Raw genomic sequence first — 17558 nt, 5'->3', positions numbered from 1 at the left:
GTAAATAAGTTTTATTATGAATAAATTTCATTTTGATTAAAAACTTCCATTCCAGACTTCTGCCTTGTAGAATAGACGTGAGAGGTCAGGAGGTGGGTCAGTCACCACAGGATACCCAGACTTTGAACTGCTCTTGCAGCCATGTGTCTGATTTGGTCAGAATTTTGTTTAATGGTAACTCCCCAGGATATTCAGAGTGTGGAACTCAGCAAAGATAACTTCACTGAACATCAACAGCAGGTCTTGTTGGAGACAGTCATTGCCTGATACGATACTCAATAAACTGTACTTGCTCTATTCTGCTCACTTTGGCGGCACTTCTGGGAGCTACTCCCTTTGTTTTCCCTCATTCTGCCGGCTCTCTTGCCCTTTCTCTTCACCTGCCCATCACTTCCTCTGTTACTCCACTCCCTTCCCTTTACACCATGGTCCACTGTCCTCTTCTCACCTGAAGAGTCCCTTCCTTTATTCTATGGCCTACTACCCTCTCCTATCAGATATCTCCTTCTTCAGCTCTTTGTCTCTTCTCCCCTAGGTTTTCACATTATTCCCTTTCATCCCCATTCCCTCACCTATTGCTTACCATCTTGTGCTCCTACCTCTCCTCCCACTTTCTTTTTCTGGTTTATGAGAATATGAAGTCTAAAGTATAAAAGCAAGGGTGTAATGTTGAGACTATAAAACACTGGTGAGACCTCACTTGGAGTATTGTGAGCAGGTTTGGGCCCCTTATCTTAGAAAGGATGTGCTGAAACCGGAGAGGTTCAAAGGAGGTTCATGAAAATGATTCCAGGTTCGAATGGCTTGTCATACGAAGAGTATTTGATGGCTCTGGGCCTGTAATCACTGGAATTCAGAAGAATGAGGAGTGACTTCATTGAAACCTATCAAATGGTGAAAGGCCTTGATAAAGTGGATGTGGAGAGGTTATTGCCTATGGTGTGAAAGTCTAAGATCAGAGGACACAGCCACTGAATAGAAGGGCACCCTTTTAGAATGGAGATGAGAAGCAATCTCTTTAGCCAGAGAGTGGCGAATCTGTGGAATTCGTTGTCACAGGCAGCTTTGGAGGCCAAATCTGTATGTATATTTAAGGCAGAGGTTGATAGAGTCTTGATTGGTCAGGTTTATACCAAGCCACAGTCTCCTGATTTAGTGAGGTTTTGCTCAGCCTCTTACAATGGACTTTGCTTAACAAGCATAAAACCATTCATCTTAATTGTTATTGCTTTAGAACTCTACCAAACTACCAGATGTCACTGGGGTCAACAACCACTATACATGTGAAAATCATGGTTCTCTATCAGATAAGAACTCAGGAGTTTTTAAAAAAAATTTAAATCTACATGGACACATGTAACTAACTAGAGGTTCTTTGACAGGTCAATCATTTCAATAATAATGTGAAGGCCTCCATCAGTCAGGGTTGACCATAGATGTTGCATCCTAGCTGTCCAGATATGCAAGCCTGGACAGTATGATATGGGGAGCAAGCTGTTGCCCATGTAGCATGCTCAGCCTCTCCACACATCTGATAAACTCAAAGGAACGGCAGAGACCGTTGATAACAGCAGCATTGCAAGAGTTGTCAGTCAACATTGAGCTTAATGGAGGAACGCACACAAAATGCTGGTGGAACACAGCAGGCCAGGCAGCATCTATAGGGAGAAGCACTGTCGACGTTTCGGGCCAAGACCCTTCGTCAGGACTAACTGAAAGGAAAGATAGTAAGAGATTTGAAAGTAGGAGGGGGAAATGCAAAATGATAGAAGACTGGAGGGGGTGGAGTGAAGCTGAGAGCCAGAAAGGTGATTGGCAAAATGGAGGACTGCTTTAGGGACTCCAGCTCTGGATTTTTTTTACTCTGGGTTTATTCCTGAAGTCTGCCCCATGAGAGGGTATAACCCCAAGGCAGCAGAGGTTTGAGATCAGAGTTTTCCTTCTCCTAGATGATCTGCCATCCATGGTTGACAAACCCCATTTGTCCAAAATAATAATACTGCAGTCATATGATATGCTTTTGAGTAGCTCAGGTTACTGGAGTCCTGGACTCACCAATAATTGAAACTTATTTGTAACAGAGTAATCCTGCCAGATGCTACAAGGCTGGTTTTTCACTTTATATTTGAATACTATTAGTGTGAACCTTGATGAAAAGCTGTTTGAGTAGGATTAATTGGATGCAGGAGGTTATCTCAAGAACCATCCAGCATGCACTCAGCTTAAGCTGGGCACTCCAGGATTAACTGATTACAGGAAGAACATCTCACACATTGCATGCAGTGTCAGTGCAGGAGCTGCAAGGATTGAGCAATTTTTCAGGGATAGTCTGTTAACTACTTTTGTGGGAGATGCACCACTGGTGGGGAGTGGGAGTTTGAATCATGTGGCAGAATTTAATCTCCACAGTAAAAGGAGTTGATTGCATAACACAGGCCTCAGTAAGGAAACATAGCTGGAAGCCTCTTTCTGAATTGCGTTCGTGTTAATGGAGGTGGTTAGGGCAGGACAATGGAACATACAGACAGGCGACTGAAGTAACTACTGTGTTGTTAACATCAGACACAAGTGATCTCAAGGTGTTCTTAACAATGTTTCATGTTTGGTTCAAGAACCATAGGCCTGTTCAGTGTGGGTGCAGGACAACAGTGCTACCCGTCTCCTATATTCAGGGAAATTGTTTGTCAACTACACATTTATTGTCACTGAATCTTCCACTGCTCATATCACTATTTTTCTCCAAGTTCTTATAAAGTAAATACAAGTTACAATTAATGTCACCTATGCATGAAGCCAAGACAATCTGTGCTGAGTGTTTGGCAATGAGCTTAGAGAACCTACAGTGATGATGCATTTGGTTTTTGCTTCCTGTAGAAAATACATACAATGCATTATACTCCAATACCCAGTGGAGTGTTTTAGGACAAGGGCAATATACTGTCTGATAAACAGATACATACTTGAAACTGCAATTAGACAGTCCTGCCTTGCACCTGTATTAGATTCGAAGCATAGGTATTAGCTAGCTCTGTGTGGGACAGGGACACTGTATGCATGTATTCTTCTGTTTCCTCCCACTGTTCACTGCTGCTTCTTCTGGGTGGTGAATGGCTTTAACAGATGCCACAACTGCTTCTCCCTGTCATTCAGGCAGCCTGGAAATAAAACAAACCAAACGTGAAATGAACTGGACCCATCAACACAGAGAGGCTGTCAAGAAATAGTATGTGTCAGCGAGGAAACAACTGGCCACACAGAAGATTAACAGAGTTTTCTGATATCTCAGTTGTCAGAGCAGTAGGTCCCAAACTCAATATTCAACTGTAACCCCCTGGGTTGCCTCAGGCTCGCTCAGCTCGTTTCGTCTAGGGGGAGCAGCCTTCGGCCCCGCCAAACTGGGTAATCAGCTGGTGTGGATGCTGTGTGATGTCCATGCCTCGCCCAAAAACAGACAGTACACCATAAGCGATTAAATGAGTACAATTTATAAAGGTTACTATAACTTATAAAGGTTACTATACAGTATATATGAAGAGGAAAAAAATAAAGAAAAGGCGCCAAACTTATCAAAGTCCAAACCACTTCGTGCACAACCGTTGGAGCTCAATTACTGAAGTCCTCTGGCCACCATTCGATCCCCTCCGAACTCCTCGACTCGCAGCTCAGGACCCTCCGAACTCCTCGACTCGCAGCTCAGGACCCTCCGAACTCCTTGACTCGCAGCTCAGGACCCTCTGAACTCCTCGACTCGCAGCTCAGGACCCTCCGAACTCCTCGACTCGCAGCTCAGGATCCTCCGAGTGGTCAACCAAGCACATCTAGCTTCATCCCCCCTCCTCGGAGTACCTCCCGGCTTCGGGCCCCCCTTTGGGGTCCGATCCTCGCCCAGCTTACAGCATTGCGTCCTCTCTCTCGACCCCCTCGCGCCGATCTGCCCAAAAGCCCGTCAACAAAAGCTTACAGACTCAGAAGAAAGAACATTAATCCCCATTTGGTTTACAAAGGAATACCATTCTCGTTATCAGTAAATTAGCATTCCTGCTAGTTAACAAAAAGAAGAAACCTTCTTTACACAACCTGTTCCATTCAACTCACATAGTGCCCAAGGATCTCACTGACAGGGCCATTCCCAAATACTATCACCCCCTGCATGCCTCTGAGGGGCAAGGATTGAACCTCCTTCAACTGTGGTATCTGCTATTTAATTGCCTGCTTACAGTCATTGTATCAATGAGAGCTCCTTATGCTTGTTCTACTATTCAACACAATCATGGCTCATGGCTTCCTAATTGATTTCCCTATTATCTTCCAATCTTAAGAGCATAATTTATCACAACACTCTGCTTTCTAGCTATTAAGCAATTTTCTAAGCTTTATGCTATTGAAAGACTATGCTTATATCATTCAGTTTGTGTACCTTTTACAAGGTGACAAAGAACTTTAAAACAATAAAATATTTTGAAATGCAATCAGTGGTATAATGTATGAACTGCTCCTGGGCTTCAAGTTTGCAAATCAGTCTAACATGGGTCATTTATTGAAATGTCTTTTATAAGTCCGTATACTCAACTTCAAACATAAAACGTATAACTGATCTTAATCACAATAAAACAATCTGCTTTTCCATGTATTTTTAAAAAACTCCTTAACCCTATCTCTATATCTTTATGATGCTCTCAAGAATGTAGCTTCTCAAAATTCAGTTAGCTCCTAAAGTACATCTTACCCACACCCACACATTTTTAATATGTAAGCAACATTGATAGTGTGGTTCAAGTTGAAGGGCTGTTTGAACTGATTTTAAATTTAAATTTCTTCCCACTTTCCCCCATTAAAGATCCTCAAGACAAGCTCATCAATGACAGAAAGGAAAGTTATTTATATACCTTCTACAAACAAGAAATCAAGTAGTAAATATATAGAGAAGAGTATTTCAATAAATTATTACCCAAGTGAGTGTTAGCAATGAGATTAATGCCTCCTTCAAAATCTAGATCTTCACTATAAACAGGACCATCGTTCCACATCAGGTCAAAACCTCCAACCTGCTTCTCTTTCCCAGTGAGCCTGTAAAATACAGCCTGTTAAGAAAAGAATGTGGTAATTCAGCACAGTTCTGAAGAAAACACATTGGAGGTTGCAGACTCACCTTCCTTCCATGTCTACAACGTTCACTGTGTCCTGCAGCAGGCGACATTTCAACTCATAATCCTCCTGGCTGCTGGCTATCAGTGATGGAGATGCATTCACTTCCAAAAGCCACCTGAGGAAACAGGAAGGAACCAAATATATGATAGGGTAGATACCTCACTGCTTTCAAGAGCTGCCCAGTGAATATTGACAAAGCCAAGCAACATCAGCAGAGTAGAAGGTACCCAGTAACAGGTGTGAAAGCACGAGTCTGTAGTATTTGACTGATCACTGTCCAGTGTAATTGTACAGACAGACACAGGGCATTCACCTCTGTTTCTAGTCCTGCATTAAGATTTGGATAATTCTAAACTTCACTGGCAGTATGTTTCACTATAACAACTGGGTAAATATATGGTCAGCAGAGACATGGAGGGCTCTGGTCGAGGTGTGGGTTGATGGGACTAGGCAGAAAATTAGTTCAGCATGGACTGGATAGGCTGTGTGCTGTAATGCTCAATTACTCTAATTACACTCAGACCCTACATAATGCTACCCTGCATAGAGCTGAATCATTACAATGCAGTTATTTAATTTTTCACTGAAATGTTTTAAAATGGCACAAATTAATTCTAATCAACACTTAAAACTTCTCAAGAGCAGTTGCATTAGTAAACATTCAATCAGCCAATCAGTGCTTTACATATGCTCTGAGCCAATCACAGCCAATCACATATTTGTTCACGCTGTGCCTCCCCTGCGTGTGTAAATGTTTTTGCTCCCTCGTCAATTTATTCCATTTTTTTTCACCCATAATGTCTGGAAAATGGCCTGCAACTTCCAGTGAGGGTAGTATATCTAAGATGTCTAGGAAAGCATTAGCATGAAATGAAACTGCAAGTGATACGGCGTTTGGAAGTTGGTGAGCATCAGGTTGATGTTGGCTCCTCTTTGAAATTGGCTACATCGATGATCAGAAAAATTATTAAAAATACAGACAAGATAAAAGCTTCAAGGAGCCATTTGCTTGAAAAAAATGGAAAATAGACTAAATATATGGGTGGATGACCAAACACAATGAAACATGCCCCTAAGCCTGCTGATAATAATGAAAAAGGCAAGAAGTATCTTCAATCATATTCAAGAAGAAAATATGCTGTAACATTCACAACCAGCAGAGGTCATTTGAAAGATTTAAACAACACAGTTACCTCCATAAGCATATGTATTTTTGGTGAAGTGGTTAGTGCAGACAACAAGGCAGCCCAGGATTTTCTTGCAACAATGAAGGCTATAATAAAAAAAAATGATTATCCTCCCGAGCTTGTTTTCAGTGTAGATGAAACAGGCCTATTTTGGAAAAGAACGCCTTCTTGTACTTCCATCTCCTGAGAAGAGAAACGTGCATCTGGGTTCAAGGCTGCATAGGACCAGTTAACTCTCTTGCTAGGAGGCAATGCTAAAGGTGACTTTAGGTTAAAGCCTATGATTGTGTATCACTCTGAAACACCACAAGGCATGAAAGGCATTTTAAAATTAAATCTACCAGTGATTTGGAAATCAAACAATAAAGCCCAGGTAATGATTGATGTTTTCCAAAATTGGTTGGTTCCACATTTTTGTCCAGCAGTGAGGCGGTATTGTGAGCAGCATGACCTTAAACCTAAAGCATTGTTGGTACTTGATAATGCCCCAGGCCACCCTGAGAATCTTGACACACTTTGGAACTGCATTCCTATGGAAGTGGGTTATCTTCCACCCAACACCATTTCATTACTCCAACTAATGCAATAATATTGAATTTTAAAACTTACTATCTTTGTTGCACATTCAAGCAACTTGTAGAGGAAGCAAAAGGTCAAGACAAAAAAAAAATCCAGGAGGCAGTTGTGGAAAAACTGCAACATCATGAAAGCTGTAGACAATGTCAGAGCAGCCTGGGATGAAGTAACTTCAAATGGCATGAATGGAGTGTGGAAGCAGCTATGGCCAGACACATGCAATGACATCCTAGGAGTTCAAGCAGAATCAGTCATCCAAAACATCATTGAAATGGCCCTTGAAGCAGGATTAGAGGATGTTAATGACGGTGATGTTGAATTATGAAGAGCTTCAAGAATTGGAAGAGCAACGCATACTGAGTGAATCTGAGGACATGGATGGAGAAGAAGAAACATCGGAAGGAAACCTCAGCACTAGCATCGCCATGATCACACAAATCATGGACCAGTTCATCGATAATGACCCTGACTGGGAGTGAAGCAATAAGGCAAAGAGAGATGTTCTCAACATGGTTTCCTGCTACCGAGAAATGCCTCATGAGAGGAAACTTAAGAAAAGGCAGTTAAATCTCAATGCCTACTTGAAGAAGAAGCCAACGTCAGAGGAGGACCCACAGCCTGGTCCCTCTTCTAAGATGTAAACATTACCCATTTCCCCCCACTGCTGCTGCAATGTGTTGCTGCTTCACTGTGTGCCTATTTGTGTGTTTGTTACTCCAGGAATTACTATGTATACATAAAACAATACATCATATATCTCAGGTTTGATTTTTTTTTAAATCAAGCATACATACCCATTTAAGAAAGGTTATAATGACCCCGCTTAGCACTGATTTACATGGCACTCCACCTCTGAGGAACACATCCTCAGCATTAAGCGGGGTCTGAGTGCACAAGTACTAAACTAATTGAAGCATTTCATACATTTGGCTTATCGTAACAGGTACTCTAACTCAGTCACATAATTCTACTAACACTCACTTAAAAACGAATTTCTTTAGATTAAATCACAAATACACGATACACAAATCTACATACACAGACATGCGTAAGCTCTACAGGACATGAGGTACAAATCACAGTCACACCTTGTACGTACATTGAGCAAAACATTTAAAAATGCAGTCAAATGAAAATGAGAGAGTCAATATTTCAGGACAATGACCTTTGTCTCACCACAGACTTTGCTTATTCTGCTGCGTATTTCAAGGACTGTGTCTTGTTTTATATTCACTGAATCTACAATGTTTTGCTTTTGACATACAGGAACACATTCAGAACCACACAACACAAAGTTACACATATCACATTACAAAAGCATATTGAATCCCATACTGGACACATGCACTGTCATATAAAACACTAAAGTGCAAACATAGCAAATACAACACACAGAAGGCAAATGTAACATTTAATTCAATCTATCATTATGCTCACGGTTTCAGGTTCTTATTGATCAGAATGTCATATCCATACAGTTCAAAGCAATGCTTGTCGTTAATGATTACATTCTGGACACTCTGTAAGCTTTTAATAAAAATGTTGTCCATGTCTCTGAAGAGTGTTTCTATAGCCTCAGTGCCATGTTTCGCTGTCAGATACAGTCGCAGCTGTTGCAGCAACCACTTGCATCCCTGGAAGACAGCAAAGCATCTCATTGTTTTGATGTGTATCACAGTCCCAGTATGTCTCACCACTGAACTCCAGTGTCTTGCCTTGTGTTCTAGAAACTCAGAACTTCTAACAGTGTGTTACAGTGGGTCAGCATCCCTGTGCCAGTCAGTAAATTACTAATAGGTTTGTACAACAATCTAGCAATCTCCTCGTTACTTCAAATGAGACTAGCTTTAATTCCTTGAAACTAACTTTGTGTTTGTGTGCCACAGTGGGCAACAATATGTCACACCACCTTGCTGGATTGCAGTATCTGTGCTCATGGTGCTTTTCAGTAAAGAAATGGGGTCTGGGTGGAGTAAAGTTACTTAGTCCTAAATAAAACTGTAGCATGCCAGGAAATATGTGGTTAGCCTGTACCTCTTTAAAGTCCTGTGGAAAATTCTTTACTTGGTTACATTAACATGAATGGAGCAAATCAGTATTTGTTAACTATATTGTTGTAGATTTTAATGCTGATATGTATCTCCTCAATTTAAGGTCAACATGATGAGATGAACTCGGCCAATACCTATTGAAGAAATACTACAGCAGTGAAGACACTGGGCAAACTCCTCGTTTCTTTCAGAGATAGTGATAGACAAAATGTCAAGGAGAAGTGACATCTACCATATGTGGTGGGTAAGAAAGTCATCTAGACATATGGCCTATAGCCATGCTAGAGAACTTGCAGTGGAAGTCAACACCAAGAGTCAAGACCCAAGGTTTTGGATCCAACATTGGATGATGTTGAGTTACACAATTGCACCACCTTTCCCTAATGCAGTGCATACAAATGAGAGATAACTTTAGCAAGCAAGTGTGCTAACTGAAATAGCATAAATACACTGTTGTACCAGAGATAGCTTTTAATTGGACTTCCTACCCACAGTAAAGGGGGCTCGGCTGACAGCTCCATCTCTGTTATTTGCCTTAGTAAACAGCAGAGATGATGGTCATTACATTGGCAATGAGGGTGAGATGGTTGAGGGATCAGCAGGATAGTGAACCTGTGCAAAGTAAATCAATAAACAATTTTCTGGATTGACTAGTGATGAGGACAGGTACTGAATGTGTGGAACATGTTGGTGAGATCCAGAGATATGAGTGGAACAACCAGAGTTTTGAGAAGGGAAATTAAAAAGCATTTCAGAACTTATGGTGAATTATTGATTTCAATTCAGAGATGGAGGACATTTTTTTTCTTATCCAAATGTGTAAAGGTATATGAGTAAAATGAGAGATGTTGGAAAAGGGGTTATGGTTTCCTCCTTTTCTGTATTCTCATGTTACTTATGAATTAGCATTCACCATGATAACTACATACAAATCAGACAGCAATACAGGATGATTGCAAGCAGTAACCCCTGCCCCCCACCCTCACTAATGTCTCTCCCACCAGGACCCTATGTCCAGGTCAAAGGATCACTTTACTTCTGCTTCCCATTTCACTGATCATTGTTCCTTACCTTTTCTGGATCATAGTCCGGAGCGGTTTTCTGGACTGCCACATTTGTAAGATGTATGACTGTTTAAGGTGTGAGTTATGGGAAAAAATCTTTACAACCAATAATTGCATTGCATAATTATGTGGATTACACTCCCAGACAAACTGGTGTCCAGAGGTTATGACCAAGACATTCAAAATTGTGCGTCATTATTTTACTGAAGAAAGATAGACAAAAATATGTTTCCTATAGTGGGGAGTCTAGGACCAAGGGCACAGCCTCAGAATCGAAGAACATCCCTTTAGAACAGAGATGAGGAGGAATTTCTTTAGTTAGAGGGTGGTGAATCTGTGGAATTCATTGCAACAGACAGATGTGGAGGCCAAATCATTGGGTATATTTAAGGCAGACGTTGATAAGCTCTTGATTACCAAGTGTGTTAAAGGTTACAGGGAGAAAGCAGAACTAGGTTGAGGGATAATAAATCAGTCATAAGGAAATGATGGAGCAGACTTGGTGGGCCAAGTAGACTAATTCTTCTCCTATCTGTTATGGCTTAAAAAGGCAGAAACTGCCATTTAACATCTGTCATGGGATAAAGTTTAGTAGCTAATATCAAATATGTTATAACAGGTCACTTAGAAAAATTCAAAGTATACAGGAAAAGACAATCTTATGATTGGAAAACCATATCTGATCATTTTACTGAAGATTTTTGAAGAAGTAATACGTGATATAGTTAAAGTAGAAGCAGCATACGTACTACATTTAGATGTGACTAAAGGAAAACAAGTGGATGTTCTAGAGTCAGAGAAGTACAGCAGAGAAACAGGCCCTTTGGCCCATCTAGTCCATGCCAAAACCATTTAAACTGCCTTCTCCCAATGACCTGCACCGGGACCATAGCCCTCCATATCTCTATCATCCATGTACCTATCTGAACTTCTCTTAAACATTGAAATTGAACTCTCATGTACCATTTATGCTGACAGTTCATTCCTCACTCTCACAATCCTCTGAATGAAGAAATTTCTCCTCGTGTTCCCCATAAACATTTCACCCATGACCTCTGATTGTAGTCCTTCCCAACCTCAGTGGAAAAAGCCTGTTTGCATTTACCTTGTCTATATCTCTCATAATTTTGTATACCTCTATCAAATTTCCTTTCAGTCCTCTACATTCCAAGGAATAAAGTTCTAACATATTCAATCTTTCTTTATATCTCAGATTCTCCAGACCCAACAACAATCCTGTTAATTTTCTCTGTACTTTTTCAACCTTGTTTACACTTTTTCTGTAAGTAGGTGACCAAAACTGCAAACAATACTCCAAAAATTAGGCCTAACCAACATCTCATACAACTACAACATAACATCCTATCTCATATACTTAATACGTTGATTTACGAAGGCCAATATGCCAAAAGCTTTCTTTACAACCCTAACTACCTGTAACACCACTTTCAACAAATTATGGACCTGTATTCCAAGTTCTACCACACTCCTCAGTGCCCTATTGTTCACTGTGTAAGACATATCCTTGTTGGTCTTATCGAGTGTCTGCATTCAATTACATCTGCCACTTTTCAGCCCATTTTTCCGGCTGATGCAGATCCTGCAAGTCATGATAGTCCACTACACCTCCAATCTTGGTGTCACCCACAGATTTACTGATCCAGTTAACCACATTATCATCCAGATCTTTGATACAGATGACAAATAACAAAGGACCCAGCACTGATCCCTGCAGTATAACACTAGTCACAGGCTTCCAGAGAGGCAGCCCTCTTCCTCCACTCTCTGGCTTCTTCCACAAAGCCAATGTCTAATCCAATTCACTACCTCATCCTGAATGCTGAACAACTGAACCTTCTTGACCAACCTCCCATGCGGGACCTTGTCAAATGCCTAACTAAAGTCCATGTAGACAACATCTACTGCCTTGCCTTCATCCACTTTCCTGGTAACTTCTTGAAAAACTCTAAAACTGCTTAGATATAACCTACAACACACAAAGCCATGCTGACAATTCTTAATCAGTCCATAACTATCTAAATATTTATATTCTAAGGGTCTGGATATATCTTCCAATAACATTCCCAGAAATGATGTCAGACTCATTGGCCTACAATTTCCTGGTTTCTGTTTAGAGCCTTTTTAAAATAGTGGAAAAACATTGGCTATCTTCCAATCCTCTGGTAAGCCCCCTGTTGCTAAGGATGATTTAAATATCTCTCATAGGGCCATAACAATTTCTGCACTTGCCTCTCTGGGGATTTATCCACCCCAATTTGCCTCAGGGTAGCAAACACCTACTCCTCAGTAATTTGTACAGTGACCATGAAGTTGATGCTGCTTTGCCTCACTTCTATAGGCTTTGTGCCCATCTCCTGAGTAAATACAGATGCAAAGAATTAATCTAGGACCTCCCCCATCTGTTTTGGCTCCATATATGGAATACCATTCTAGTCTTCCAGAAAACCAATTTTGTCTCTTGCAATCCTTTTGCTCCTAATGTATCTGTAGAACCCCTTAGGATTCTCCTTCACCTTGTCTGCTAAAGCAATTCCATGCCTTCTTTTAGCCTTCTTGATTTTTTTCTTAAGTGTTCTCTTGCATTTTTTACATTCTATTAGTACCTCATTTGTTTCTACCTGCCTATACCTGCTATGCACCTCCTTTTTTCTCTTAACCAGGGCCTCAACCTCTCTTGAAAACAAAGTTCCTTACACTTTTTATCTTTACCTTTTGTTCTGACAGGCACATATAAGCTTTGTACTCTCAAAATTTCATTTTTGAAGGCCTCCCACTTGCCAAATACACCTTTGCCAGAAAACAGACTGTCCGAATCCACAAAATTTTGATAAATTAGAACTAGTTTAGTTTTGATGACACAGTTCAAACCTGTTGACTATAAAATTTTAGAAGAAATTTGTGCTACACCTGAAATCCTCCTCCTGTTTCCTTGACATTTTACCTACAATCTTTTTTTTTAAATGTTTTTAATTGCATGGCACCAGACATTCTACAAATAGTCAACACTTCTCTTTTATCAGGCTGCTTTCCAAAAGCACTGGAAATTGCAGTTATTATGCCCCTTTTAAAAAAGAACAACCAAGATACCTCAGTAATTAATAACTACAGGCCTATATCAAAGTTACTATGTTTAAGTAAAATAATAGAAAAGGCTGTTTATCAGCAACTTAATAGCTTTTTGGCATCGAGCAACTGTAAGGATGTTTTCCAGTCTGGATTTTGGCAACAGCATAACACTAAGACTGCTCTGGTCAAGATTTTAAATGGCATTTGCTTAAACCATGATGATGATAAAATTTCAATTTTGATTTTACTGGATCTTAGTGCTGCTTTTGACACAGTTGACCTTGGCATATTACTGGGCAGGCTGGAAAACTGAATGGGACTTTCCGATACAATTTCAAAGTGGTTTGAATCGTATTTACAGGACAGGGACTATTTTGTTTTGATTGGTAGCTGCATATCTGACTGAACAAAAATAACATGTGGAGTACCTCAAGGCCCATACTAGGACCTCTTCTGTTTAACATATACATGCTCCCTCTGGCTCAAATCATGGTAAGCGACAAAATATCTTACCATAATTATGCAAATCACACAGATTTATATAACAGCGTCATATAAATGAACAAATCATTGATTGGATGAGCCAAATTTTTCTCTAGTTAAACAAGGAGAAAACTTAAGTAATTGTTTTTGGTGCCAAAAAAGAACGCTTAAAAGTCAGTGCTCACTTAGAATTCCTGTCATTACAGATCACAAACCAAGTCAGACACCTTGGTGTTATAATGGACTTAAATATTAACTGCCACATTAAGACAATTACAAAGTCAGCCTACTATCACCTTAAAAATATAGCAAGAGTTAAAGGTCTTAAGTCTCAGCAAGATCTAGAAAAACTAGCCCATGCATTTATTTTTAGTAGGCTTGATTACTGTAATAGCATTTTCACAAGTCTCTAAAAAATCCCTGAGAGAGCTGCAGCTCATTCAGAAAGCTGCTGCTAGAGTCCTCACCAAGACCAAGAAAGTAGATCACATCACTCCAGTTCTCAAATCACTACACTGGCTTCTTGTCCAGAGGACTGACTTTCAAATTTTACTACTGGTTTATAAAGCACTGAATGGTCTAAGGCCAAAATACATCTATCTCTGATGTCTTGCTGCATTATGAACCTTCCTGAGCTCTCATGTTGTCTGGGGCAGGTCTCCTTACCGTCCCCAGGGTCAAAACTAAACATGATGAGGCACTATTAGTTACTGTGCTCCACATACCCAGAATAACCTTCCAGAGGATCTGAAATCTGCCCCAACTTTAAGCTGTTTTAAATCGAGGCTTAAAAGTTTTCTTTTCACTGTAGCTTTTCATTAGAATCTCCTGTACTGTAACTTCTATTTGTCATAGATATTTTTTGTGTGATTTTATTTTCTTATATACTGTCTGAAATTTGATGTTTGATTTTTATATCTGGTTCTATGTAAAGCATTTTGAACGATTTTGTGTTTGAAAAGTGCTATACAAATAAACTTGATTGCTTACTACCATCAAAATTGGTCTTTATCTAACTTAGAATCTCAACCTGTGGCCTAGACCTATCTTTTTGCATATTAACTTTGAAATTAATGGCATTGTGGTCACTGGATGCAAAGTGTTCCCTCTACACAAACTTCTGTCATGTGCACTGTCACATTCCCTAACAGCAGATGTAGCACCGTTCAGTTTCTCATTGGGCTTTATGTACTGATGAAGGAAACTCTCCTGAATACACTTGACAAACTCTGTCCTAGTTGGTACTTTTGCAGTTTTGAATTCCCAGTCAATATGTGGAAAGTTAAAATCACCTATCATAACAACCTTATGTTTCTCACAACAGTCTGCAATCTCTACAAAATTGTAAATAGTAAATCTAAATCCCTGAGACTGCTGTGTGGTCTGTAATATAGCCCATTAAAGGTGGACATACCTTTCTCATTTCACAGTTCTATCCGTAACACCTCACTGGTCAAGTTCTCCAGTCTGTCCTGACCGAGCACTGTTGTGACATTTTCTCTGACTAGTAACGTCACCCCTCCTCCTTTAATTCCCCCCCAACACTGCCATGTCTAAAACAATGGAACACCAGAATATTGAGCTGCAAGCTTTGACCCTCCTGCAACCAAGTCTCACGAATGGTTACAATGTCATAATTTCAGGTGTTGATCCATGCCCTGCGATCATCTGCCTTTCCTATAGTACTTCTTGTACTGAAATATATGCAGCTCAAGACATTAGTCAACTATGCTCAACCTTCTGATTCCTGACTTTGTCTGAGGTCTTACCAGCATCTGTCTCCACAACCTCTCCACTAGCTGTTCTGGCACTCTAGTTCCCATTTCCCTGCAACTCTAATTTAAACCCGCTGTGTAGCATTAACAAACCTTCCTGCTGGGTTATTAGTCCTCCTCCAGTCCAGGTACAATCTGTGCCTTTTACAGATCCCACGTTCCCAGGAAGATAGCCCAGTGATCCAAAAATCTTATAGACAATAGGTGCAGAAGTAGACCATTCGGCCCTTCAAGCCTGCACCGCCATTTTGAGGTCATGGCTGATCATCTACTATCAATATCCGGTTCCTGCCTTGTCCCCATATCCCTTAATTCCCCTATCCATAAGATACCTATCTAGCTCCTTCTTGAAAGCATCCAGAGAATTGGCCTCCACTGCCTTCTGAGGCAGTGCATTCCAGACCCCCACAACTCTCTGGGAGAAGATGTTTTTCCTTAACTCTGTCCTAAATGACCTACCCCTTATTCTCAAACCATGCCCTCTGGTACTGGACTCTCCCAGCATCTGGAACATATTTCCTGACTCTATCTTGTCCAATCCCTTAATAATCTTATATGTTGCAATCGGATCCCCTCTCAATCTCCTTAATTCCAGCGTGTACAAGCCCAGTCTCTCCAACCTCTGAGTAAGACAGTCCTGACATCCCAGGAACTAACCTTGTGAATCTACACTGCACTTCCTCTACAGCCAGGATGTCCTTCCTTAACCCTGGAGACCAAAACTGTACACAATACTCCAGGTGTGGTCAGCCCTGTACAAATGCAAGAAGATTTCCTTGCTCTTGTACTCAATTCCCTTTGTAATAAAGGCCAACATTCCATTAGCCTTCTTCACTGCCTGCTGCACTTGCTCATTCACCTTCAGTGACTGATGAACAAGGACTCCTAGATCTCTTTGTATTTCTCCCTTACCTAACTTTACATCATTCAAATAATAATCTGCCTTCCTGTTCTTACTCCCAAAGTGGATAACCTCACACTTATTCACATTAAACGTCATCTGCCACGTATCTGCCCACTCACCCAGCCTATCCAAGTCACCCTGAATTCTCCTAACATCCTCATCACATGTCACACTGCCACCCAGCTTAGTATCACCAGCAAACTTGCTGATGTTATTCTCAATGCCTTCATCTAAATCGTTCAATGCCTTCAACATAAATCGTAAACAGCTGTGGTCCCAATACTGAGACCTGCGGCACCCCACTAGTCACCACCTGCCATTCCAAGAAACACCCATTCACCGCTACCCTTTGCTTTCTATCTGCCAACCAGTTTTCTATCCATGTCAATGCCTTCCCCCCAATGCCATGAGCTTTGATTTTACCCACCAATCTCCTATGTGGGACCTTATCAAATGCCTTCTGAAAATTGAGGTACACTATATCCACTGGATCTCCCTTGACTAACTTCCTGGTTACATCCTCGAAAAACTCCAATAGATTAGTCAAGCATGATTTGCCCTTGGTAAATCCATGCTGGCTCGGCCTAATCCTATCACTGCTATCTAGATATGCCACTATTTCATCTTTAATAATGGACTCTAGCATCTTCCCCACTACTGATGTTAGGCTGACAGGACGATAGTTCTCTGTTTTCTCCCTCCCTCATTTCTTAAAAAGTGGGATAACATTAGCCATTCTCCAATCCTCAGGAACTGATCCTGAATCTAAGGAACATTGGAAAATGATTACCGGTGCATCCGCAATTTCCAGGGCCACCTCCTTTAGTACCCTAGGACGTAGACCATCCAACAACAACTCCTTAGCCACGTGTGTAATCTTCCTAATTCTGGCCTCACTAGCATGAGACACGGGTAGTAATCTGGAGAGCACAACCCTTGAGGTCCTGCCCTTTAACTTAGCACCTAACTCCCTGAGCTCCCTATGCAGAACCTCGTCAATCATCCTACCCATGTCATTTGGTACCTACATGGACCATGACCCTCCCACTTTCAAATGCTGAAGACTCTATCTGAGATGTTCCGGCCTCTGGCACCTGGAGGCAACGTGCAGTGTGGGAATCTCTTTCCCTCCCACAGAGCCTCCTGTCCATTCACCTACTAACAAATCCCTATCACCATAGCTCACCTCCTCTTCCCCTTTCCCTTCTGAGTCACAGAGGCAGATTCAGTGCCAGAGACCCAACCGCTTTGACTTCCTCTGTTAGGTCATTTCTCCCAACTGT

The 17558-nt window shown here is 41.0% G+C and overlaps 1 protein-coding gene across 4 annotated transcripts in view; it reads right to left on the bottom strand.

Annotated features, from left to right (window-relative positions):
• The window catches only part of ttll9 (tubulin tyrosine ligase-like family, member 9), a 49439-nt gene continuing 31881 nt past the window's right edge, over nt 1-17558 (bottom strand). For 3 of the 4 annotated variants that reach the window (XM_059980414.1, XM_059980417.1, XM_059980416.1), the window contains 5 exons: nt 10034-10092; nt 8349-8545; nt 5150-5263; nt 4949-5067; nt 1-3155 (listed from right to left, as the gene is read on the bottom strand). In XM_059980414.1, the coding sequence (XP_059836397.1) occupies nt 3082-3155; nt 4949-5067; nt 5150-5263; nt 8349-8545; nt 10034-10092 (563 nt within the window). In that variant the 3' untranslated portion in view covers nt 1-3081. The other variant, XM_059980415.1, reaches the window with a different exon arrangement.

Source organism: Hypanus sabinus, chromosome 9, assembly GCF_030144855.1.
Source record: "Hypanus sabinus isolate sHypSab1 chromosome 9, sHypSab1.hap1, whole genome shotgun sequence".
In the NCBI taxonomy this organism is placed as follows: domain Eukaryota; kingdom Metazoa; phylum Chordata; class Chondrichthyes; order Myliobatiformes; family Dasyatidae; genus Hypanus; species Hypanus sabinus.
The sequence above is the reverse complement of the archived record's forward strand: the minus strand, read 5'-3'. Positions and strand labels throughout refer to the sequence as shown.